Raw genomic sequence first — 27,453 nt, 5'->3', positions numbered from 1 at the left:
TTTTAAATTGGGGTTTTTTAAAAGTGGGAATTTATAAACTAGAAGGGTTTATTCTTTTTTAAAGGCTCAACATTTAACTGTTTCCCACTGTTGTTATTTGGGTTTCTTTTTGCTGCATGTGTTCACTTTTCAATCCAATGTTACCATTCCTAATTACAATTCCTGCATTTATCAATAATTTACATGGGCTTAAAATACACTATTTTCTGTCACAATAAATACATATTTCCCACCCTGAAAAAAACATCAGAAAAGGGGGGGAAATACTAAGATGCAATCCACTTTTTAAGTAAGGAAAAGTTCAGAAACTTCCCAACTAAAATGAGTGAAAATACGATCATCAATAATTCAAGTAAAAATATAATCAGACCAAATTTAAAAACCCAGAAGTTAGGGGAAGGGCAGTTAGAAAAAATCTCCTAGATAAACCTCTGTGCAAAAATAATTCTGGAAAAAAAAAGCTCAAAGTCCTATTTTAGACGAGTTTAGGGAGACTGTGCCCCTGGAAAGGAAATGGGACGCTGGGAGGAATGGGGGCAATTTGGGCAGCCAGGGCTGCAGTGAACACAGACACATGGAAGTACCCCAGAAAAGGCACTCCCCTTGATCAGCAACACGGCCAATACTGTCTGTTCCAGCTTTACCGTTCTGGGTTGGAAAATGTCAACACTCCTGTCCTCCTATAATTTGTCAAACTTTTAAGATGCAATTTGATAGCCATGAATAAAGGGTTTTTCCTTTTCAACACACTACATTGCAATTGGAGGGGACCCTGAAGATTAGGATTGAGGTCACACCTTGAGTTGAGGTCATATGACATTTAAAACAATGCTCTTCCCACCACACCATGCCAAAGAACTCCAGGTTCAAATGTCAAGGATTTAAACAACTATGATTCAAGGAAAAGGCAGATTGTCAAGTCTAGTTCCACAGCTTCTTACCGATGTCCTTCCCCACCAAATCCCCTGCCTAGGGGAAGAGAAATATATCTTCAAGATTGGGGGTGGGTGGGTAGGAATTAAGTCAAAAGAAAGCTAAAAATTCTTAAGAGATGTCTTCAAGTAATTTTTATTCCATTTAACATCCAATTGCTATTTCTTTTCTCTGCCTTAAAAATTAACAGCAAAGGAGGCATGCACACGGGCAAACTGGGATAGTCTATAAAAACCTGTCAAAAACACAAATAGCTTATTCCATTCCATTCCAAGCAAGGTTTAAAGTTTCAGAGTAAAAACAGCAATCACATAGTTACACATGTTCAACTCTCACAGTATTTTGTAGAAAAACATATAAAATATCCCAAAAAGGTGGTTTCATGTTAGAAACCTTTAGAATTCTAAAATCCAGATGACCTCGAGGTATGCTAATTCTTTAAAAAAAAAAAAAATCACTGAGCTACCTTAAAATACATCAACAGGCCCCAGTATGAAAAATGTAAGAACATGATAAAACAGTGAGAAGCAAGCAAGAGAGGAAAGACATCTATCTGAAGGTCTCTCAGACTTACACAAAGATAGACTGACAGACACTGGCACGCCAGTCTTGCACTGAAGAGTGATGTGACACAGGGGTGACTCGTCAGCAAAGTGCCCCCTGCAGCTGGCATGTGGGAGGAGTCAAATACACACGTTGAATCAGTTACTTCTCCTGTCATAGCTTCTTTTAGCACCAAACCTGTATTAAAACACAAAAGCTGTACACTTCACATCATTTGTCAGTGAGAACTGTTTTCAAAAAGTCACAGGAGAGATGTAGCTGAGCAACACTGTCCTTCCACTGACAAAAACTGCCTCCAGACGTAACATCTGCCTGGACTGCTCGTACAGACCCATGTAACTTTTTCTAGCCCAGAAAGGATCTTGGGGAAACCATCCTCATTTCATTTCTGAGCCAAAGAAATGTCATGCTCTGCAGACTGAGGATACAAAGCCTGGAAAACCCCAGTCTCAACTCCTGCCCCTGACCTTATGACCATGGCACTGTCTCGTTCATTCTGGTCAAGGTCAGCGGGCAGGTGCCACCCGACCCCTTTATGTATTTAATCTGGGCACTTGTGTGCTTGATCTCAGGCTTAACTTGAATAGCTTCCAATACCATCAGCCAACAAGGCTGAATCTTAGAAACTGCTCTCTGACCCCATTGGGAACTAGTAAAAGCCAAAAAGTGGTGGACTCAAACTCACCTACCAGCAGTCCCAAATTCATTCACCACCAAAACTTAAAGTAATCCATAATTCAACCCATTACTACTACTCCCACCTGCACCCACACTATCACCACCAGTGATTCCTACAGACTGCACAAAACACTCAAAAGTAAATCAAGTTAATGGGAAAACTTAGTGACATTTTTAAGATATAACATAATTCCAAACTGCTGACAGATCATTTTGCAATTCTGGATCTATATTTTGACACGATTTACAAAGTTCTAGGCTTTAGTGGCTAACCCGGTTTGCGTTCAAACGGTCACAGGACTAGTTTGCCTCTCCCCACCAGCAGAAACCTGTGAAGGCTATTTTCATTTTACATTTCAGAACCTCAGAGTCTCAAATACAAGTGAAATACAGGTTGATTTACATTTTAAGTTTTAATATTAAGTGTGTATGTGTGTGTCTCAAAATTTAAGGTCCTGGGGCCTCTCTGGTGGCACAAGGGGTTAAGTCCCAGCACTATTAAGCTATCCACAGCCACTGCAGCACGAGTTCGACCCCTGGCCAGGGAGCTGACCCAAACGGCTCAGCAGAGCTCGCCTGTCTTGCTCACTGTTCCCCTCAGCAGTGTACTTCATTCAATAGGTCTGCCTGTTCTGCTCCCCACTCTTTTCTCTGGTGAATCCTCTCACCCCACCCCCGCACCACTGGCCTACACCCCAGTTCAGTTATGCATAAATAAAAATAAAAACTAAACTAAAGGTCCTGGATTGAGGGACCTAGAAATCTGATTCTGAGGCTGGAAAACCAAATTACTGAAGCTACCTGACTACCTCAGACAGCAAGATCCTGAGCTCCAAGGATTAGTGTAACATTAGTTTCCAATTTAGATTTTTTTTTAAATTTTTTTTTTAATAGAGGCATGTTATTTATTTATTTGTTTGTTTGTTTGTTTGTTTGTTTATACATGCACTGGGTACAGTCAGAAGCGCGGGAGGGTGAGAGAATTCACCAGAGCCAGAGCGGGGTGCAGAGCAGGCAGAAGGACCGAAGTACACTGCTGAGGGGAGCAGCGGGCGGCAGGAGAGGTCTGCGCGCCATGTGGGACCCTCCTCCGGTGGCTGGGGAGCAGCCGGGGATCGAACCGACACCACAGAGATCACGGGCAGCTTCGCAACCCAGCGCTCAACCGCTGCGCCACCGGGGAGGCCCTCCAATTTAGATTTAAACCAAAAGGAAAACTGACCCTTCACAGATTCTACCTGAACAACAATGTGCTTCTAACTACAGTCCACTTCACTCTCAGTGTACTGAACGCCTCCGTGGGTGTCCTTTCAGTCCAGGGCTCTCACATGTGGACACGTGAAAACTACGAGAAAAAAGCAGCAAGTGTCAGAAATAACTATGATCTCATCTGGTTTTTCAATTTTATGAGTAAAATGTGTGAATTCAAACGTATGACATATTCCTAATTTTAAATCAACAGCAACAGTGCCAGACCAGCGAAATGCCTGGCAATTCATGAAAACCGAACACAGGCTCAAAGCAATTACTTGCAAGCTCTCTGCTGACAGCAGTTGGATATGGAGCACCCACGCTCTCGTGAGCTAATCTGGCTAGGCTGATGAGGCTTAAAGTCGAGGTTCTACTTGAAGACTATGGTGAACTATGGTAAACATCACAAAAGGAGCACCTCATACCAAAGCTTCGAAAAGACCCTTAAAGAAAAACATCTCTAGAACCCCTTTGGTTATTAGCAAAACTGGTATTTCCAACACCATTTGGGTTCTGGAGTAAACCCTGAAGAACATACAACTTTTCAAATCAGTGGATGTGAATTAGTACATCATGAATTTTCATGTAAAAGAAAATGGTAGAAAGTGTATTTAGACCTCAATTTCACTTGGGGGAAAAACTGGATGGAAATGAATCTTTTCTGAAAATAGAAAGGAGCTGGACACATCAATGCAGCCTAGCCAGAAAAGAAACATCAAAAGAACTTATTTTACAAAATATCCAAAGACTATCTAGGGTAAGGAACACCATCCTGAAGTCTCAAGACACAAAAACCCTGTCCTAAGCTTTTCTGACCCATAAACAGAGTTCAGATGATCTGGAGAGTCCATGCAGGGATTATAACAGTGTGGCTGCTTTTATCTGTCAGCTCATGCCGATCCCACAAGCACTCAGTGCGGGGGTATTTCGGCCAACGTCATCATCCTAGCTTTGCAGGTAAGAACAAGAGAGTTCAGTGAGCTCATGCCACAAGGTAGAGGGACCTGCAAGTATGCCAATCTGACGTCCCCCCTGCCAGAACTGAGACTCAAGGTCACAGGCACATTCTGCAAGGCCAAAGCACAGGTCGGAGGACTCCACCAACCCAGGACACCTGAGGGACATACTAAAACACGATTTTCAGTCCCCTCCGAATCGCAGACACTTCAGAAACATTTTATCACCGAAGCACCAAAGGTGATTCTGAGGTTTGAGGACCATTAGCTGGACGAGTGAACTAAATCCAAATTCAGTCAGAAAACCCATTTGCTCACTTATCCTCCATGCAACAGAACGTGCCAAGCAAACCAAACAGCTTGTTCAAGTTTACAGCACTAGTAACCTACCCGGAATCAGTCACATCAAAAGATTTGTTGCACCTCAGCAACGACTAGGTCAACGGACTCAGGCCAAGTACAGTCAGCAGCAGCCTCACTCCTCCCAAGGTGACTTCACCCGACAGCACCTTCACAACTCCACACCTTCTTCAGGTGTCTTCTTAAGAGACTGCCAACACAGATGGGGTCACCTTTCTTCTGATGGTGAATGACATTGCAAGGAAATTATTTTACTTCTACAGGAAGTAATGGTGTGGGTATAACTCTAGTCAAAAGCAGTATCGCGTTGGGTTTACAAACACCCGTAATAACTGTGTAGGTGCTCAAAATCATGCGGAAGACTACTTTTTGCCCATTTAAATTTCATACTAAAAAAGGCAACAATTCTTCTTTAGAACTCATTTCTTAAAGCATATGGAATTTTAAAATGTAGGAAAAATGGTGACAATTCAGGTCATTTTATAGATAAAAATTGTGTTCGCTACCTTTGAAATATATTTTCAGAAAAAAAAAGCCAAAAAAGAGCATCCCCCATGGTGTCCACCAAATCCTATCCTGTTGTATTTCTCAGGCTGAGAGAGCCCGAAAAGATTTCAGGGCAGCTAGGCCAAGGCTAGGGCTTCGAGGAGAGACCTCTCAGGAATATGAGAATGTAAAAACGCAAGAGGCTGAGATGTAGTGTGAAGAACTGAGAAATAATGTGAAGAACTGAGGGGGAGAAAAGGAAGCAGGTGTACAAACAAGCACATTAAAGAAAATAGTAAAAGATTTGAAAAGATCAGCGCTAATTTAGGAAAGAAGCATTGGGACTTTATCACTTGAACCTAAAGCATATATCCAGGGCAAGACAAATTCCAGAAGACATGACACTCTTGAAATACAGAATTTTATTTAGAAACTGTTCAAAGTAGAAAAAAACCCTGTCACGAAAGACCAGGTGGAAAATGGGTTCCCAATAAAATGGAATTTTAGGGCAACAAAAGTCTAAAAGGCCACAAAAGAGAAATAGCACCACTGTTATTTGAACAATGGCTAGTTACTTGCATTTTTTTTTTTTTGGCATTGTTAATCACTGAATCTGGGTTTTCCTCTGAATTCCACACGAAGCATGCACTACACAACAATTTTATCATAAAATATCTGCTTTCTACACACATTTTAGGACAAGCTATCACCAGAAACAAATCAATACAAACACATCAGGATCTGAACAATCTCAGTAGTGGGTGACACACATTTTGCAGAATTCTGCCAAACAGAGACTGAATAGGCTGTGGGCAAAGCAAATAAGGGAGAGTTAAGGAATGAAATATTTTAAATATTAATAATTAATTCGGACATGGTACTGTATTTTCTGAAAAAGAAAATTAACATTTAGTAACACGCTAATAAATTTTATCTCCACAGAGATTAGTGCACTGGCAAAGTATTCCGATAACAGTGGAGGGCTGTGGACAGCAGGTACCAAAACACCCAGCCTTGCAGATTCCAAGGTAGCGATGGCCTTCACTGATCACTCCCTTTGCCAGAGGTCCAGAAAGAACTTGCAGCATCATCGCCTGCCTGCTGAACAGCCTCTCTAAGCAGCAAACTTTAAGGAGCCAAAGAGGAGTCCCCAGTGGGCACAGGGAGCAGAGGAGAAAAACATGTTAAATGTAAACTTAAAAAGACAGTAAAATGGGACACAACCCCCATTCAAATCCCAGAGATGTGGGCAAGTTCCCAAAAGTAATTTGTTAGTTTTTAAAAACTGGATACACCTCATTTCTCAAAGAAACACGATACATAGAATTTCAGGAATAATTGGAAAAATCATCAGAAAAATGTTCAATGAAAATCAAGCTTTTCAACTCAAAATGTCTCAGGGCTGTACCACATCCTCATTCATCCAGGCAACAATACCTCTTGCTTCTTAGCAGAGATGCAATTGGTCAAAAGACACCAAATGGCTTTACAGAGCAACCTTTTAAATTTTCCTTGTGGGCCAATGTCTAGGCCTCTGAGGATTCAAGCAGCCTGGCAAGGCCTGTGAACAGCAGGTCCCAAGGTCCTTTGTTCCTCAGACACAATGTCAAACACATAAAGTCTCCTGTCACATTACATGTCATATTTTGAAATATGGAAGCATATTTTAAATACTCTTAAGGCATTTATTTATTACAATGTTCTCTGCCAAGATTTCACATTAGTTTTAAAATTCAATTCAGTCTTTACATTTCTCTACTAAGGTCTTCACCTCAGCATATTACATAGAAACACTTTCTCCAGCTATCAGTGTTACCAGCAGCCACTCGGTGAGCCCCACGGTCAGCCTCTTTGTTCCCTAAACGAACCAACTAGATGTTAATACTGCTCTGCTACAAGGTAAAAGCTCGTAACTTGGAAAAGGAGTGAAACTTCTGCAAAGTGCACTTTAAGAAGAGGTACTTTTTGCTTATGAAAAGAAACCAGTGAGTCCTCTAAGGATAATAAAAGGGAGTATTTTACAGTTAAGCACATGATTTGAAGTGAAGAATTCCGATGTTACTCTGCTGATCCAGGCTGTTAATACTCTTCCTGTTCCTCCTGTGGGCCCCCTTCATCTGGTATCACAAAGCCTTCCTAAAATGCAAAAATGAGAGAAATGCTATTACAACAGTGAATGAAAGATCAGTTTCTACTGTGGGTCCACCTCCCCACACTTAAAGCCCCTCTACGTTGACAGTTCCTCTCTCTACACACACTTGGCATTTCATAGTACAAAGTCATGTGAGCGCTATTTTGTTACTTAGGCAATGGAATCACATCCCACAAGACAGAAACAGCACAAATTTACCCTCAAACTTGGAGGCGATGCATGTATACAACATCTTGATTATGGTGATAATTTTACATGCCATTCAATTGTACACTTTAAATACAACACTCATTACCACAATAAAGTTGTTTAAAAAGAAACTCTGGGGGCCTCCCCTGGTGGCGCAGCGGTTGAGCACTCGACTGTGAAGCTGTCTGCAGCCTCTGCAGCGCCGGTTCGATCCCTGGCTGCCGGCGAGGGTCCCACATGGCGCGCAGACCTTTCCTGCCACGCCCGCTGCTCCCCTCAGCAGTGTACTTCAGTCCTTCTGCCTGCTCTGCTCCCCGCTCTGGCTCTGGTGAATTCTCTCACCCTCCCGCGCTTCTGACTGTACCCAGTGCTTGTATAAATAAATAAATAAATCTTTAAAAAAAAAAAAAAAAAAAAAAAAGGAAACCCTGGGCCTCCCCTGGTGGCGCAGCAGTTGAGCGCTGCACTGTGAAGCTGTCCGCAGCCTTTGCAGCACCGGTTCAATCCCCGTACACTAGCGAGGGTCCCACATGGTGCAGCAGACCTCTCCTGCCACACCCGCTGCTCCCCTCAGCAATGTATTTTGTCAGTCTGCCTGTTCTGTTCCCCACTCTGGCTCTGGTGAATCCTCTCACCCTCCCATGTCTCTGGCCTGTACCCCAGCTATTGTATAAATAAATAAATCTTTAAAAAAAAAAAAAAAAAGAACCCTAAAAAACTCCCCTCACAATAGAGGCAAGACTGACGTAAAATTAGTGGCCTGGGAAAACAGATTCGTGGCTACTGGCTCCAGGGTATTCGGACAGACAAAAATTATACTAACAAAAATTAAGACTGCCCAAAAAAAAAAAAAAATTAAGACTGCCCCTTCAACCAGACTCATTTTTAACTAAATTTCTACAGCCCAATTTACCTGAGATACGACTTCATTAAAATAATACTCAGATTAGACCACAGACCCTGTATCTTTATCATCTTTTGTTTTCATTAACTGGCACAGAGCAAGACCTGAATAAGGACTTAATAAACCAATGATCAACTTTTCAGTCACCTGTCCAAATTCACTTGAAGTGTTTAGAGAACAGTAACAATAACAGCATTACTATTACCTTGTCTTTATATTAGTGCTATACGTACCACAGAACTCTTGACATATACTGTAGTCTTATCCTACTGTGGTTTTATCCTTAAAACTACAGTAGTTTTATCCTTAAAACTACAGTAGTTTTATCCTTAAAACTACAGTATATGTCTTAAGTGTTCTGTGGTATGTATCAATCTTCCCTGATCACCTAATATGTCATGATTAATAACACAGCAGAGACAGCTGTGTAACAAACAGATCCCAGATAAATCTGATGACCAAGCTCTTTGAGGGAATGGGACACAAATTCTGAGGGGAACAAAGATAAACTCTGACAGCTGTGGGCAGCAGACTTTTAAAAAGGGACCATGTACTGGTTTTCCTGGGGCCCTAATAAAATGGAGACAGCAGCTCAGGTGTTCGAGATGCAGGGGGTGATGTGGAGATGGCAGGGTTAAGAACATTCTGTGGCACCCATCACCTATCAGTGGCCATAAGCTACAGAAGAAAGAAGGACAAACTGGTCACTTCCTTGTCCTACTCCTCCCTGGAAGACTCATGGACCTCAAGGCAGAAGCTGAAGCTGGACAGAAGTGCCCTCTGACTGATTTTTGAGGGGTCAAAGAAGAGGTCTTTTGATACTACACTGGGTATGGCATACATCAGCACTGAGTTTTGCTAAAACCGATCAGATAAAATGTATTTTTTTCTCTGAGGTGGCGAAAGGGCAAGAAAATGTCCTCAGGTCGACACGTACATCTGTGGCATAAAGAATGTCCACAATCCTCTGCAATACGGGGTTGTTTTCCCCCTCGTTCTCTTGACAAATCAGTTCAATGTTCCTTAGCTTCCCGAAGTAGAAATCTCTCTCTTTCTCCAAATCTTCGACAGTGAGTTTCAATACATTGACCTGCATAAACATTAAAAAGGGTAAGGCACTTGGAATTCATGTACTAGTAACATATTAGACAAATTTTTAACCCAATTTTTCATCAAACTCTCATGGACAAAACCCACTTCATTTTAATGGCAATTTTCTTCAGTCTCACCATAATAACATGGGCCACCTTAACTTCTCATGAAGAACTTCTCAGGAACTGAGACAAACAGAAGCAAAAATCTACACCCAGCCAGCAAGCTGGTTGACAATCAAAAATTGAGTCCTTACCAGGGCATTGTCAGTCAAGTTCAGGTCTTTCTTTATGTGGAGGTTAACAGAAAATTGGGGTCCAGTCCAGGGAAACAGGGCAGAGTGGCAAGGCAGGAGGGGAAGACTAGCTAAAGGTAACTAATAGAGACAAAGATAGCTAAACCCAGGGAGGCCTGGGCATGGGAAACAAATGATCCATTCTCCCTCACCCCTTCCCCATTATGTTGAGGGCAGGGGCAATCCATGATTCAAAAGCATCCTCTAAGAAGAGGGTCCTGGCCCCTCTCTATCTCCCAAGAGAGTCTCAAAAGGGAGAGGAGACAACATAGGCAGGGGGCAGACACCACCACATTCCACTACTAGCTCCACTGGGCATCTCATCAGCTCAGTGCACATGCTGCAGGATTCTCCAGGAGCCCCACTAATGTCCACAAAGAGGTAATGAAGAAAGAAAACTCAGAGCTTAGGCCAGGACTCAAGCCAAGAGTAATAAAAGTCACAGCTCCTCTCAAGGCCTGATGTATTTTAAGCATCGTGCAGCTTCATTCCAGAGTATTCTATGACATGTGAATTCAATTTAACTCTCACTGAATGCAGACAACATGGCATGCCCAGCAGCATAAAACCTTCCCAAGACTTACAGGCTAAGGGTTACAGATAAAGCCAAGTTGGGAAATCAAAGGTATAGTCACTGATAAAGCTAATTCAAGGGCCTCCCTGGTGGCGCAAGGGGTTAAGTCTCAGCACTATGAAACTATCAGCAGCCATTGCAGCACCAATTCGATCCCTGGCCAGGGAACTGACCCACATAGCACAGCAGACCTCTCCTGTATTGCCTGCTGCTCCCCTCAGCAGTGTATTTTGGTAGATCCACCTGTTCTGCTACCCGTTCTCTCTCTGGTGAATTCTCTCACCCTGCCCCGACACCTCTGGCCTATACCCTAGCTCTTGTATGCATAAATAAATAAAATAAATCTTTTTTTTTAAAAAAAAAAAAAAAAGCTAAATCATCCATTCCCTTCCCCCTCCTCTCTTTCACTGGCCCCTGTTGCCATTCCTTAAACTATCAGCCGCAAACTCTAGTTAGAGAAGGGGACACAAGGACTGAGTTGACCAATTCCAGAAGTAGGAAACTGCCTCAGATCTTCAGCTCCATGATCCAAGAGCCTGGAGAGAGAGGCCTTCTAAATGCATGCCTGGTGACACTTAGTGACCAAGAAAAGGGAATTAAAACAGCTTAGAAAGGTATGCTAGTTTGGAGTCCACCTGTACACCCAGGTTTCACGAGTACCCCCTCTTCCACCCACCAAGACCTTCTCTGGCCTACAAGGGCACCAGGTCAACATTCTGGGCCCCGCCTATAAGACCAGAGTTGAAGCAGCTTTCCTCCTCCTATCGCTCAGTGACTGTGTATCCATGGGAAAGACCGCAGGAGAATACACTAAGTCACTAGCTTTCACCTGGCACTCCTCTAAGTGCTTCCTTACAAGGTTATTACAAACCTGTGGCAAGTAAGCAACGTCACCATTAGAATCTTCCCTTGTAGCAAAGCAAGTATAACCCAAGGAGCCTGCCTTGGGTCTGCACTAATCAACATGGCATCCATGAGCCACATGCAGCTACCTGAGCGCCTGACTAGAGCGATTCAAATGGAATGGAATTATTAAAAACACTCTGAGTTTCAAAACAAATACAGTCTTCAAAATTTCTCAAAAATTTCTCAAAATATCTCAAAAATTAATGTAAGGATTACATGTTAGAATGGTACTTTGGATACACTGGATAATATTTTATTAAAATTAATTTTACCTGTTACCTTTTTTAAAGACATTTCATTTATTAATTTTTGCATAGAAGAACTAGGGTATACACCAGAGGTGCGGGGGTGGAGGGTGGGGTGAAAGGATTCACCGGAGACAGAGTGGGGAGCAGAACAAGCAGAGCCACTGAAATACACCGCTGAGGGGAGCAGCGAGTGAGACAGGAGAGGTCTGCTGCGCCACGTGGGTCAGCTCCCTGGCCAGAGATCCAACTCAGACCATTAAGATAATAGCACTGAGACAACCACCAGGGAGGTCCTCTTTTTACTTTTATTAAGTCAGCTCTTCCACATATGAAGGAAGTCTCCAATTTACCCAGAATAATTCTTTGATGAAAAATTACAACTTCAAATGGTCAGTGCAAGGAAAAGAGCCTCTGTGTACCTAAGATGAGTCCCACAGCCTCCTCCACTCAATGCCATTCAGCCATGACTGAGGCTCTGTAGTCAAATATACCTGGGTTCAAATCCCAGCTCAGGTTATCCACCCTGTCCAAGCCACAGTCTTTATCTATAAACTTCACAGGGCTGTGGCAAAAGAGAAGTGCTTATAGAGGAATGTCATAAGCACTCTGAAACTGTTAGCTGTTTTTATTATTTGTGAACTTTTAAAAAGCACCATAGAACCTATTTCACTCTAAAGACCATAGACAAGAACCATAATCGTAACGGCCCTTCATCCACTGCCATTTGACCCTTTACCCCAAAGACCATTCAAGGCACTTAACATCAGCTGTCATCTGCTCAACTACTGTGAAAAAAACATTAGCTCCACTTCACATGTGAGGCAGTAAGTTCAGAGAGGTTAAATGACTTGCCCCAGGTAGAAGAAAATGGCAGAGCCAGGGCAATCCCCAAATCAATGCACCCTAAAGCATATAATCCATCACAGGGAATGCAACTTCTGCCAAGAGCAGTTCTATCACCTGCTGCATTGTCTCCTAGAGGGCACAAAATCAACCTTTGTTGATACCTAGTCTTGCTATTAATATTAACAACCCTTTACTCTTTGCCTGAGACTGCTTCCTGTGTACATCCACGCCTCAGAACCAAGAGTTATAGAGAAGTCTCCTTATTCTCCAGGACTTCTGTGCTTCTCAGTGACAGCACCCAGAGGGTGCTCAAAGCTGTCACACTAAGGGGGCAGTAAGTGAGTGACCCAGTCCCCGAGGCACCTAGGACCATGAGACACATAATCAATAAATGAAAAAAAACAAAACGGGATCTGTGGGCTGGTTCTAATATTGTCTCGCAAGGGCAGCCTAAGCATGGGAATGGGGCACAAGAGTTTCTACATTAAGGTGAAGCCATTTCCCTGAGGCTTTTAAGACATATCTTTTAGGAAGGTAAAGCGTTCAATCTGAAATTCACTGGAATCACAGAGCATCCTGATTTAAAACTGGAATTAATCAACAGAATCAAAAGCAAACAAAACAACTCGAAGGATTATTGAGAAATTCTCTAAAAGTCTAAAATTAGCTTTCATCCAGAGACCTCTGACAAGTACCTTCAGGGTATTTTACTAATCCTGAAGAAGACATTTCAAATCACTGACCTAGAACAAGAGAACAAGAGTGACAGGAGGCCTCCCTGGTGGTGCAGGGATTAAAGTCTCAGTGCTCTGAAGCCATTGCCAGCCACTATGGCATGAGTTGGATCCCCAGCCAGGGAACTACCCACATGGTGCAGCAGACCTCTCCTGTCTCACCAGCTGCTCCCCTCAGCAGTGTATTTCAGTAGATCTGCCATTCTGCTCCCCACTCTGTCTTTAGTGAATCCTCTCTATGTAGGCCTACACCCCAATTGTTTTTTTAATTTTATATATCTTTTACATCATTTTTCATTTTTGCACAATGTATGCATGTTCATCTTGGTTATAGTCCCCATACAATTCCCCCCTCCCTTGTTTTGATCCTACTCCTCCCTGCCCTCCCGCCCCAGGTAGTATGTCTCTGGTTTATAGGTGTTTGTTGATTTTGATTTTTACTTTATTATAATTAGTCTTTTTCCTGGTCCCTTATTTAGGTTTTCTAAATTCCTGCTATAAGTGAGACCATATGGTATTTTTCTTTTTCTTTCTGACTTATTTTGCTGAGCATGATCCGTTCCAGCTCCATCCATGTTGCTGCAAATTGCATGAGTTTATCTTTTTTGATTGCTGAGTAATATTCCATGGTATATATGTACCACATCTTCTTGATCCAGTTATCTATTTTTGGGCATTTGTACACCCCAATTCTTATATGTATAAATAAAATAAATCTTTAAAATAAATAAAACAATTATTTGAAACAAAAAAATTAAGAGTGATACTTTTCGTACTAGTTCTGCTCTAAATCTCTAATGGCACAGGATTTCAGTAGAGAGACTATGGGATTCTTTTAATAAAATTATTGAGAAAGGAATTCTCCTTTATCTTTTGTCGGAGTCCAAGTTCAAGAGACACCCTGTGAACACCTCAGAACCCTCACAGGGTGCAAAAGAGAGTCAACAGGGTTCTTCTACATGGATGCGGCTCCCCGGCATTGGCTTCTCTCACACTGGTATTCAGAAATGCCTGACACCGCCATCTCCACACTCTTGCTCCCCGCACAGTGCCCAAAGTGCTCACGTGTTTACCAGGACTGCTCCAGCAAGCAGATAAGCCTTCCCTGGCCAGTGCAGGAGGCGTCCTCTCCCCCAAGAAGCCACTCCCACCTTAGCCAGGGGGTGCCTACCTGCTGCATCAATTCAGCGGCTTCATCATCCCCGTTGCCCACGCCAGGATTCTTTCGCACCACACCCGGGCCAGCCTTGGGCGTTGCAGTAGTTCTGTGTGTTGCCATGGGCCTCTGTGGGGCTGTCAGAGGAGCAGAGGTTTTTATAAGGAGAATTTCAAGACAAATGAAACCCTCAACAAGAGAAAGCTATAACCGACTGCCCGCCACAGCTATGCAGGAGAGGGACCCAGTGCTAGAGGACCTAGCATGCAGACAGCACCAACATGTTTGCCCAGTGATTTTTCATCCTGGCAGCAAAGTTAAGTACCAGTTTGAGCCATGCTGGGAGTAAGTCTTTCTTGTAAGGTCTTTTTTCCACTGGAGTGAATAGGACTATCACCTGAAAGAGGCACAGACATTCTGGTATATAGAGGTGATCGACCTTAACACAGCACCAAACAAATCTACGAAGAGGGCAGCCTGATGGAGCAAAGGCAAATGTGATTCACACTAGAGTGAGCTCACAGCCACAGCTTGGTTCCCCATCTGGAAAGTAAGATGCCTCCTAACCCAAATCTTCCAAGGCTCCTTGGGTTGGGAAGAGATGGTGACAGAGGCTGCTTTTACCCACCAGTTGCTTCAAAACCCTTATCTCTTTTCAACTTCTAGAAGGTGTTTAGAAGGACTAGGAGAGAAAAGCAGCACACTTCCCAGGATTGACGAACTTCATTCAGCAGTAAGAGCCAAAATCAGAAATGTTCAGAGCAGGAATGTTCAGAGCAGCATTATTTACAATGTTCAAAAAGCAGCAACAACCAAAATGATCAGTACTGATGAATAAATAAAATGTGGGAGAGTCACACAATGCAATATTATTTAGCCATAAAATGGAATGAAGTGTAGGGCATCCCTGGTGGCGCAAGCACCGCACTATGAAGCAATCCACAGCCTCTACAGCACAAGTTCGATCCCCAGCTGGCCAAAGAGAAACCCACATGGCAAAGTAGACCTCTCCTGTCTCACCCGCTGCTCCCCTCAGCAGTGTATTTCAGTCAGTCTGCCTATTCTGTTCCCCACTCTGTCTCTGGTGAATCCTCTCACCCCCTGCATCTCTGGCCTGTACCCCAGCTCTTGTATGCATAAATAAATCTTTTAAAAACAAAAAAAAAAAAGTATGAAGTATAGTCATGTGCCTCAAACATTCAATCAACAAGGGACTGTATACACCATGAGTTCTTAGATACATGTATGTGCATATGTATGGCCTAGGATATACCATCAAGGTTTGTGTGATTCTACTCCATGATGTCCACACAACAGTGAAATCATCTAAAGACACAGTTCTCAGAATGTATTCCTGTCATTAAGTGATGCATGACTGTACTGACACATGCTATCAATGGATATATCTTGAAAGCATCATGCTAAATGAAAACCAGACACAAAGGACTACATATCCTATGATCCTATTTATTTGAAACCTCCAGAATAGACAAATCCATAGACACAAGTGGATTAGAGGTTGTCCAGGACTGGAGGGCAGGGAGGAGATGTAGGGAGAAGATGTAGGGCAAGATGAGAAGTGAATGCTACTGGGCACACACAAGGCTTCATCTGGGGAGTAATGAAAATATGCTAAATTGACCATGACGGTTGATAGCTCAACACATCTATGAACATACTAAAAACCAGTCAACTGTAAACATTAAAAGGATGAATTGTGTAAGTGGGTCATTTATCTCAATAAAGCTACAAAAATTTGGAAGTGCTAAATGTTCCCCTCTACCTACCAGGTGGACTAAATCTCTCTTAAAGCACTGATAGGACCTTAGCTAATATTCTTGCCAACTTCTCGTAAAGGAATTAGCATTTGTAAAACATTCACTCTGTCCCAAAGTTTACATATGTCCTATGAATACAGTACTACAAACATATGTTGGGAAACCTACTAGGTCAAGACCCTTTAGAGAAAGCTCTCTTAGGGCCTCCCTGGTGGCGCAGCGGGTTGAGCACAGCGCTGTGAAGCTGTCCACAGCCTCCACGGTGCCGGTTTGATTCCTGCCCACCAGGGAGATTCCCACATGGCATGACAGACCTCTCCTGTCTTGCCCGCTGCTCCCCTCAGCAGTGTACTTTGGTTCTTCTGCCTGTTCTACTCCCTGCTCTGTCTCTGGTGGATTCTCTCACCCTCCCGCCTCTGGCCTGTACCCTAGTGCTTGTATAAATAAATAAGTCTTCAAAAAAAAAAAAAGGTCTTAAAAACAGCCTCCCCCACATGCTGCTGGCATCATGGCAAGTCAAAGTCACTTAGCTGAAGTTCAAGGAAGATCAGGGAAGCTAGTCTATAGACAAATGACAGCATAGAAAACCGAGAATAGTCCCTAAGAGATCTGGAAAGCTCCTTTAACTCCTGGGAGTTCAGATCTGGTTGTAACTTTCTATCCTAGGCTTCTGTGAAATGTCCTTTTGTTCGCATTAAAGCCTTCTTTTAAATGGACCAGCCTGAAGAATTTCTATTCCATACAACTAAAGGGAACAGGGAAAACGACATACAGTTAACTCATTCAGGCTTCAGAAACCACCTTCTGGTACAAGTGCTAAAATTCTCACTTAAAAGAAAAGAAACTGGGGCAAAGGTGAAGTATGGAGCTACAGGGGCCTAAGAACAAGCACAGGTGAGTCTCACGTCACAGTCCATGCTCCCACCACATGAATGGGATTACACTCCTTAAACTCACTCCGTGAGCCTATGGCTATTCAAAAATCTCTGACTAAATGTTGAATGAATGAATAACCAGAATACTAGTATTTGGAAACGGTGTTTTTGGTTTTTACCTGCACTGCTAGTGCTGAGAGGTTTCTTCGGTTTGTTCAGAGCTGGAGCAACAAGGGAGGGAGCCACTGCAGTTTCTTGACCTTGTCTGGCAGCTACAGGATCATAGTCTTTTCCATCATAGTTTGCATCAAAAAACTTCTTGAACCACTGAACGAATTCAAAATTGTCCTGAAACTTTCCTTTCACTAATTTGTCCACAGGAATTATCTGCAGAGAAACATCAAGACTGTTTAGGCCTGAGCAACAGGATTTTGGCAAGTATCAAACTTGTCCCTGCACCAAGTCAGTATAAAGTTCAGCCAAAAAAAAAAGCAAAAAAACACAAAGAAAAAACAAAAAAGAAAGAAAGCTTGGCCAAAAAGGGGTGGGGTGGGGGAGGAATTAGAGGCAATAACTTAGTGCTAAACCTCTGGAAGTTTATAGAGCAGGTTTCATCCAGTTTACACCTCCAACACCCCTCCACACCCATCAAATTTATAAAAAGGAATCAGAAAAACAAAAAGGAACAAGTCACATGGACACATCCAAATACATCCGCAGGTATAACAAAGGTGCCGATGTAAAAAGTAAACCTCCATACAACTTGCATGGTGACAATACCTGTCACAAAGCACGAAATCTAGAGCACAAATTAACCACCACATCCACAGGACTTTGTTAAAGAAAATTCTGTCTTTCACAGTCATATAACTGCCTATCTTAGGCATCTGAAAGAACAAGTAAATCTACATGTGTTAGCATAAAAAAAAAAGTCTTAAAAATAGGTCAAGCTGCAGGATACCTTTCTATAAGATGGTAAAACTTAATGCCAATCTTATTAAAACATACTATAAGAACCATATAAGTTGTTCTTTGTTTTTGGTACAAAAATACTTCAAATCAATGGACTGCTCACCAGAGATTAACTGTTTTTTAACCCTTCCACGATTTCAGCTACAGGATTTCTACAAAAATGAATGTGTAACAAGCCAAACGCCCAAAAATAGATGACTGGATCATTAAGTTGTGGTATATATACACAATGGAATGTTGCAATCAAAAAAGATAAACTCATGTCATTCACAGCAACATGGATGGAACTGCAAAGGATTATGCTCAGTGAAATAAGCCAGAAAGAAAAATATTGGATGGTTTCACTTATAGCAGGAATATAGAGGAACCAAGTAAGAGATGGGGGGGGGAGAGTAATTATAACAAACTAAAATTCAAAATCAACAGGCAACTATAAATCAAGAGACATTCTGTAGGGGGAGGGAGAAGAATCAAAACAAGGGAGGGAAGAGCACAAGGGACTGTTGATGGTGCACGGGTGAGTTGGTGGTGGGAATTCCACGGGGATTACACCTGAGAGAAGAAAGCAAGTGTTGTACAAAAATGAACAATGCTGTAAAATTCAAAAAATAAATACATTTTTAAAAAATGAATGTGTGTGGGCCTCCCCGGTGGCGCAGCGGTTGAGTGCTGGGTTGCGAAGCTGCCCGCGCGGCCTCTGCAGCACCGGTTCGATCCCCGGCTGCTCCCTGCCACCGGAGGAGGGTCCCACAAGGCGCGCAGACCTCTCCTGCCGCCCGCTGGTCCCCTCAGCAGTGTACTTCGGTCCTTCTGCCTGCTCTGCTCCCCGCTCTGGCTCTGGTGAATTCTCTCACCCTCCCGCGCTCCTGACTGTACCCAGTGCATGTATAAACAAACAAACAAACAAATAAATAAAACATGCCTCTATAAAAAAATTAAAAGAAAAAAAAAAAAAAGAAACAACCGAAATGAAAAAATAAAACTTACTTTGTCAACACCCATCCTCTTAAAACCTGCTTGTAGTATTTTGAAGTTCTGGATATATTCGTGTTCTAGTTTTGCTTGGAATTTCACTTTCTTCAAAGCAATAGAGCCAGGGAACAGCATGTCCATAAACTGACAATAGGCAGCCCCTGAATGAACAACAGAATAAAAAAACACACTAGGTTATTAAATGCTTTTTATTTTTCAAGTTTGAAAATTCTCCTTATTCACAAGGCATGTCTTTTGCTCGCTCCTTAGTATTTTCAATGTTGATTTCCAAAGAGTGATTCCACATATTTTGGCTTATATTAAAAAGTTCTCTCATACAGGGGCCTCCCTGGTGGCATAGGGATTAAAGACAGTACTATCAAGCTATCACCAGTCACTGCAGCACAAGTTTGAGTCCCCAGCCAGCCAGGGAGGTGACCCACATGGCACAGCAGACCTCTCGTCTCGCCCGCTGTTCCCCTCAGCAGTGTATTTTAGTCAGTCTGTCTGTTCTGCTCCCCACTCTGTCTCTGGTGAATCCTCTCACCCTCCCGCACCTCTGGCCTACGCCCCAGCTCTTGTATGCATAATAAATCTTTTTAAAAAATGTGGGGTGAGGGAGCCTAGAGGGACTTTAGCACCCAGTTATGAGGCCACAGTGAAGGCAGTGAGCAAACTTAAAAGGAGCTAGATACACAAACCCCTCAGAAGATGTACCGAAACTTGTGCATGAGCCTCGAGAGATGAAAGAGTGGTAGAATCACGGCCAAAAATGAAGTGTCTGCAAAAGGGAGACAACTTGAGAAAACAAAGTGAGGGAGGATGGGTTAGATCACAATCTCAGAACAGCACAAGCAAGACTGACAAGCTATTTTATAAACTTTAGAGCTGGCAGGGCCCTACAATAAGCTGAGGAAAAATCAAACCTAGCATTTGCCTGGGTGCATCTGAACACCTCTTATTCTGTGCAGCATAAAGACTAGGAAGAGGCAGACTGGAGGGGAGAATGCGAGAACATTCAGTGAGGGACACACTACATGTTCAAAGCCCTTGGAAAAGTGCAGGAGGCCTGAATGTGGAATGGAACAAAAGGAATTGGCATCCCTTTTTTGCCACAAGCAATTCCTCACCAAAGTCATTCTCCGTGATCAGAGCCTTTTTTCTTGAAGACTAGCTTTTTTTAATATATAAAAATACATCTTTTTTTTTAGATTTATTTATTTATTTATACAAGCACTGGGTACACTCAGAAGCGCGGGAGGGTGAGAGAATTCACCAGAGCCAGAGCGGGAAGCAGAACAGGCAGACTGACAAGACACTGCTGAGGGGAGCAGCGGGCAGCAGGAGAGGTCGGTGCCATGTGGGACCCTCACCTGGGGTCGGGGATGGAACCGGCGCTGAAGATGCTGCGGGCAGCTTCGCAGCCCAGCGCTCAACCGCCTGCGCCACCGAGGAGGCCTTCTTAAAGACTATCTTTTCAAAATATTTGATGACAAGCTCTCCAAAACTGGGAGACTACAGGAAGTAATGAATCTTGAAACAAGCTACCAGCTGTCACTGCAAGTGATCGTCACCTTATCTCACTAGAAGAGCCAAGCAAAGGCTCCTTTCAGGGCTGGGGATGGGGAACTCACAAAGCCAACAAAACAGCCATTTCACAGGAGCCAGTACACTAACAGCATGGGAACTCAAAGCTTTGCCATCTCGAGGGAAACACCGATTCAGATCTGTTTAAGCTAGTGTTTGGTAGAGAATTCTGTGCGTGATCCTCTGCTTATCAGAGGTGAGCTCAGGAGACACAGGGCACTAGTGTTCAAAGTCACTGGGGTTCTCCTTGAGCCTCCATGAACAAAGGATCTGAAGGAGCCTCACTTTATCACTCCAAACCCCTACTGCAGGCCTTCTTCAGAGACAGTGTCTGAGGCTCATCCTGCTGGGTCTTTGCAGGAAGCTGAGACCTGGTTTTCTAAACATCACGTACAGCACAATGCAACCGTCTACATACTCTCACATCGTGCTCAGTAAGAAAATTAGTTATGAACGAATAAAGGTTTGTCTACAAATCACAGTTGAATGTCCTGTACTGTTCACTTTCTCCTAGGGAAAGCATTTTATCTAGGCTAAGGAAAGAAGCAGCGAGCATAGCTGAAATTCCTAAACTATAATATCAGTGTAATTAATTATCTGTAACTTACATTTAACACTCTCCCAAATGCTTCTTTATAAAAGATATAGGGCCTCTCTGGAGGCCTAGGGGTTAAGTCTCAGTGCTGTCACTGCTATGGCCTGAGTTCGATCCCTGGCCAGGGAGCTAATGCACATATGGGGCAGCAGCCCTCTCCTGTCTCACCTGCTGCTCCCCTCAGCAGTGTATTTCAGTAGATCCGCCTGTTCCACTCCCCACTCTGTCTCTGGTGAATCCTCTCACCCCCCACCCTGGCACGTCTGGCCTATACCCCAGCTCTTCTACACACACACACAAAGATATATAACATGTATATAGCAGAAAGACTATGGGCTGTGTGGTCAGAAAGACCTGGGTTCTAAAGTAGATACTGTAATGCATAAGCTATGTCCCAAAGGCAAGCTCCTCATCTGTAAGTCCAGGACACACCCTCCATCGAGATCTAGACTCATCTCCAGAGTCGGGTACAGAAATCCTATCTGAAAGCTCTTTTCACAAGTGATCCTCACTGCAATCCAACAGATGTCAGGTTTACTCCCCAGTTTACGGTAAGGAACCAGAACATCCAAAGTCACATGGCTCAGAGCAGGCTGAAGTCCCTTCATGCACAGTCCCGACTCACCACAACAATTTCCTCTCTGAAGATCAATCCATAGCCAGATCAGTACATAAACCACCTATCTACACACAAAAAGAGATTTCATTTTCCAATGAACTACATAAAATATACTTTGGAGTACATTTATAGGAAAAGGTAAGTTTTAGGAAGAAACTAACTGGTAAAAAAGCTAGCTCAAAGAAAACCAGGATGACCTCATCCCACATTAGTCATAAATCACAGGGCAAATACGTGCTTGAAAAGCCCCAAACAAATGAGGATGTGGTGATGAAACTGAAGAAATAGAAAATGGGGAAAAAGCAGCACAGAACTAAAGCTAACAAGCTGTGCCTGCAACTACGTAGTATTTCGTAAGTGTGACACTTAAGCACCACCCATTTCACTGTACAACTTCACATGGAGCGTATCTCTGGCCATCTGTAAAACTAAAATAAAGGGCCTCCCTGGTGGCACAAGGGGTTGGAACTCAGCACTATGAAGCTATCAGCAGCCACTGTAGCGTGAGTTCGATCGCTGGCCAGGGAGCTAACCCACATGGCACAGCAGACCTCTCCTGTCTCGCCTGCTGCTCCCCTCAGCAGTGTATTTCGGTCAATCCACCTTGCTCTGCTCCCCATTGTCTCTGGTGGATCCTCTCACCGCACCCCGCACCTCTGGCTTGTATCCCAGTTCTTGTATGCATCAATAAAATAAATCTTAAGGGCCTCCCCGGTGGCGCAGCGGTTGAGCGCTGGGTTGCGAAGCTGCCCGCGGCCTCTGCGGCGCCGGTTCGATCCCCGGCTGCTCCCCGGCCACTGGAGGAGGGTCCCACATGGCGCACAGACCTCTCCTGCCGCCCGCTGCTCCCCTCAGCAGTGTACTTCGGTCCTTCTGCCTGCTCTGCTCCCCGCTCTGGCTCTGGTGAATTCTCTCACCCTCCCGCACTTCTGACTGTACCCAGTGCATGTATAAACAAAAAAAAAAAAAAAAAAAAAACAAACAAATAAATAAATAAATAAAACATGCCTCTATTAAAAAAAAAAAAATGCTGGAAATCGAATGTGGATTTCCCAGCTGGGAAACAAAAAAAAATAATAATAATAATAAAATAAATCTTAAAAAAAAAACAAACTGAGGGCCTCCCCGGTTGCACAGCGGTTGAGCGCTGGGTTGTGAAGCTGCCCACAGCCTCTGCAGCACCGGTTCAATCCCAAGCCACCGGGTGAGGGTCCCACATGGCGCGCAGACCTCTCCTGCCCCCCGCTGCTCCCCTCAGCAGTGTACTTCATCAGTCTGCCTGCTCTGCTCTCCTCTCTGGCTCTGGTGAATTCTCTCACCCTCCCACACTTCTGACTGTACCCAGGGCTTGTATAGATAAATAAATAAATCTTGAAAAAAAACAAACAAAAAAAAGGAGATTAAACCTCAAAGGGGAAATAAAAAGATGAGAATAAATAAAACTAAGACCAAGTCTATAACCCAGCTACGAAATAAGGAAGCACAGAAGCTAAATTCCTTTAAACAAACAAACATACAAACAAAATGATAGCAGTAATTTTAAACAATCCAAATGACACCCAGTTGGTAAAGGGCAAAGTCTGAAGAGCAAGTAGGTTATGAGAGTTAAAGAGCATGGGGTCTTGCTCTGTTTCTGGCTGTACATGCATCCTGGATTTCTTAATTTCTCTAAGTCCATTTGCTCATCTATAAAATGGGGTTAACCATTTCAAACATCCCCATCTCATGAAGGTATGTTGAAAATTAACTAAGAGATATTTTTAAAGTAGTTACATGACCCCAGCACATGTGTCCAATTACATGACTGCTGATTTAACTAGGAAAGGTAAAGAATTCAGAATCTCTACACCATAAACAAGAATTTTTTTATAATTTTGGAGTTACATTTTTATTTCTCCATATGAGCACATGTTCCACTCACCCTTACCAAACCACCCCTGTCAATGTCCTCCACCATCCAATACTCCTCTGCAGTGTTCTCTCAGTAAATTTTTTCACTAAGTCCAAGGTTGTTTTTGTTTTTTGCTGTATTTCGCCTGTATAGGCTTCCTGGTTATTTATATTCCACAGATTAGTGAATTTAAGTAGTAGCAGGATACACAGCCAACCCTTCTTTTGGCATATTCCTGCCCTCATCCTTTCTATGGTAAATCCAGTTTTGATAACCCTGACACATTCCTTCTGGTTTCAGGAGAGTCCAGGGCAGTAAACAGAGTGCTCACAAGGTAAGACAGGAAGTCTTCAGAAAAAGTAAAAATTAGTAACATCTCTATGACAAATAATTACCAAAAATCTAAAGGTCAGACCCTTTGATCTATTGGACTTCTAGGAATCACTGAGCAAATAAACAGATAAAATTTATGTTAAAGTATACCCAGGGCTTCCCTGGTGGCCTAGGAGTTCAGTCTCAGCACTACCACCACAAAGGCTTACCACAACCACCTGAGTTCGATCCCGAGCCAGAGGGCTGATTCACATGACACAGCAGACCCCTCCTGTTTCGCCCACTGCTCTCCTTAAGCAGTGTATTTCACTAGCTCTGCCTTTTCTGCTATCCAGTCTGTCCTTGGTGAATACTCTCACCTCAGGCACCTCTGGCCTACACCTCAGTTCTATGCAAAAATAAATAAAATCTTGGGCCTCCCTGGTGGCGCAGCGGTTGAGCGCTGAGTTGCAAAGCTGCCCGCAGCCTCTGCAGCACCCTACCCCAGGTGAGGGTCCCACATGTCGCGCAGACCTCTCCTGCTGCCCGCTGCTCCCCTCAGCAGTGTACTTCGGTCCTTCTGCCTGTTCTGCTCCCCGCTCTGGTGAATTCTCTCACTCTCCCGCGTTTCTGACTATACCCAGTGCTTGTATAAATAAATAAATCTTGGGCCTCCCCCTCATGGCACAGCGGTTGAGCGTTGGGCTGCGGGCCTGCCCGCAGCCTCAGCAGCGCCGGTTCGTTCTCTGGCTGCCAGCGAGGGTCCCACAATAAATAAATAAATAAATGAATAAATGAATAAATGAATAAATAAATATCTTTAAAAAATAAAGTAGGGGGGCCTCCCCGGTGGCGCAGCGGTTGAGCGCTGGGTTGCGAGGCTGCCCGCAGCCTCTGCAGCGCCAGTTCTATCCCCGGCTGCTCCCCGGCCACGAAAGGAGGGTCCCACATGGCGCGCAGACCTCTCCTGCCGCCCGCTGCTCCCCTCAGCAGTGTACTTCGGTCCTTCTGCCTGCTCTGCTCCCCGCTCTGGCTCTGGTGAATTCTCTCGCCCTCCCACGCTTCTGACTGTACCCAGTGCTTGTATAAATAAAATAAAAAATAAAAATAAATCTTAAAAAAAAAAAAAAAGACTTTATTTAAAAAAAAAAAAAATAAAGTAGGGGCCTCACTGGTGACACAAGGGGTTAAGAAACAACCAATGAGGCTATCCGCAGCCATTGCAGCACGAGTTCGATCCCCGGCCCCAGAGCAGCCCACATGGCACAGTAGACCTCGCCTGACTCGCCCGCTGCTCCCCTCAGCAGTGTATTTCAGTCAATCTGCCTGTTCTGTTCCCCACTCTTTCTCTGGTGAATCCGCTCACCCCCCACACGTCTGGTCTGTACCCCAGTTCTCGTATGCATAAATAAATAAATCTTTTAAAAAAACTTACCAAAAAAATAAATAAAAAATAACATATACTCAACCTAGTCATTATTCATAATGGGAAAGTCAGAAACAACCTAAATGCTGTTTCTAATTGGGAAGAATCTGAACAACCCCAGCATATAACCATTAAAATAAATATTTCCAAGATACCAAATGACACCAGAGTTTAGCCACAAAATAATGCTAAGTGAAAAAACTAGAATATATACAAATATATATGCACAGGAACAGTAACAGAAAACATCCAAACAGTGGCACTCTCTGAATAGCACTTTATTTTTTTCTTTCCCATTTGCTGAATGTTATATGATCAATATATAGAGAAACAGAACACGTTTTTGTTCATTTTAAATCAACACTTCTCTACCACATTCTTTTATTTTTTAAAGATTTATTTATTTATTTATTTATTTAATTTATGCAGGCACTGGGTACAGTCAGAAGTGCGAGAGGGTGAGAGAATTCACCAGAGCCAGAGCGGGGAGCAGAGCAGGCAGAAGGACCGAAGTACACTGCTGAGGGGAGCAGCGGGCTGCAGGAGAGGTCTGCGCACCATGTGGGACCCTCCTCTGGTGGCCGGGGAGCAGCCCGGGATCGAACCGGCACTGCAGAGGCTGCAGGCAGCTTCGCAACCCAGCGCTCAACCGCTGCGCCACTGGGGAGGACCTACCACATTCTTATTAAGGAGTAGTTCAGGGCCTCCCTGGTGGCGTAGTGGTTAAAGTCTCAGTGCTATCAAGCTATCAGCAGCCACTGCAACATGAGTTTGATCTCAGCCAGAGAGCTAACCCACGTGGCACATCAGACCTCTCCTATCTCACCCACTGCTCCCCTCAGCAGTGGATTTCAGTAGATCCTCCTGTTCTGCTTCCCATTCTGTCTCTGGTAGATCCTCTCAATCCCCCCCACCTCCTGGCCTACACCCCAGTTCTTGTATGCATAAATAAATTAAATAAATCTTAAAAAAAAAAAACACAAGCAAACAAACCCTTCAGACTCTGACAACAGATTGGAGATAATCAGAATGGACAGAGGGATGGGACAAGTAAAGGGGACAGACTGACTGGTGGTGGATGGTGACAAGATAATGGTGGTGGGTGTGGTGTGACATATATAGCTGCCGCAGTGAGAAAGCCCACTGTTGTAAGCTAAAGTTACCACAATTAAAATAAATTATCAAATAAAAAAATAAATGAAAATGACAAACTAATACAGAATCAGAACAATTACTTAAATAAGTACTTCTGAATGTAAAAGAGTAAGGACAGAAGTTAGAGCTAAACTGCAGGCCTCACGATGCAGTCTTTCTAGGACATGGTGGACATGCTGGCCAAAGGCATGGCCTCTGAGCACATCCCCTTTTAGAAGTAGAAGCAGGGCAGGGTTGAACGGAAGAACTGGAGCAGGTGACACAAACATGAACTTTACAGCCTTACAGTTAGATAAGGGCCTTCCTGAAGGGCCTGCAGGCTTTCTTGAAAATGCAGGCCAGTGGGTTTCTCTTACCTGAGCACAACTGTTCAATCTTCGTCAGATTCAACTGAAGAGACTCATTGATCCAGGCCAGCATGTCATGCCGACTTAGGTTATCACTGGTGACTGACGTTGAGTACACGTTCACTGCCATCTTCTATAGCAAGTGAAGGAAAGAAAGGGGCGCATGTTATATTAGGCATGTCAGGGAGGACAAGTACTTCCTTGGAGGATCACCCAGCGCAGTACTGTGGTGTGTAACACTCAATTCTTAAGCCTTATTTTTGCTCCCCAAGCAGTCAAAGTAGAGACCTCAGTCATAAGCCCCAATTTCCAAGTATAAGCATGGCCTGAAATGAACTACTGAACACCAACCAGCCTAAAATGTAGGCCCCAACTTAACGTGATGGGTATAAAATCTGAAGCTACAAGAGACAAGTAAAGGGTTAACTAAATGCTTTATGATTTGATATACAAATAAGAAAATTCCCCATTGAGAAAAGATGAGTCCAAGCTTATTCATTAAGATATCAAAATGCAGGCCATCCCTACTGGCCTAGTGGTTCAGTCTCAGTGCTACCATCGCAAAGGCCCACCATGACAGCCTAGCCAAGGAGCTAAGCC

General features: G+C 43.5%; 1 protein-coding gene across 1 annotated transcript; it reads right to left on the bottom strand.

Moving 5' to 3' along the window:
• Window positions 1-7,307: 7,307 nt before the first annotated feature.
• MAPRE1 (microtubule associated protein RP/EB family member 1) lies at window positions 7,308-26,983 on the bottom strand (the record flags this gene model as incomplete). The annotated part of the gene is made up of 6 exons (XM_084247186.1): window positions 7,308-7,364; window positions 9,411-9,563; window positions 14,340-14,461; window positions 17,157-17,364; window positions 18,937-19,082; window positions 26,863-26,983. The coding sequence occupies 6 exons, from the start codon at window positions 26,981-26,983 to the stop codon at window positions 7,308-7,310; spliced, it is 807 nt and encodes a 268-aa protein (XP_084103312.1).
• Between the last annotated feature and the right edge of the window lie 470 nt (window positions 26,984-27,453).

The sequence above is a fragment of the Talpa europaea genome (assembly GCF_964194135.1).
Source record: "Talpa europaea genome assembly, chromosome: 11".
Classification (NCBI taxonomy): domain Eukaryota; kingdom Metazoa; phylum Chordata; class Mammalia; order Eulipotyphla; family Talpidae; genus Talpa; species Talpa europaea.
Note: the sequence above shows the minus strand (reverse complement) of the source record. Positions and strands in the feature narration are given on the sequence as shown.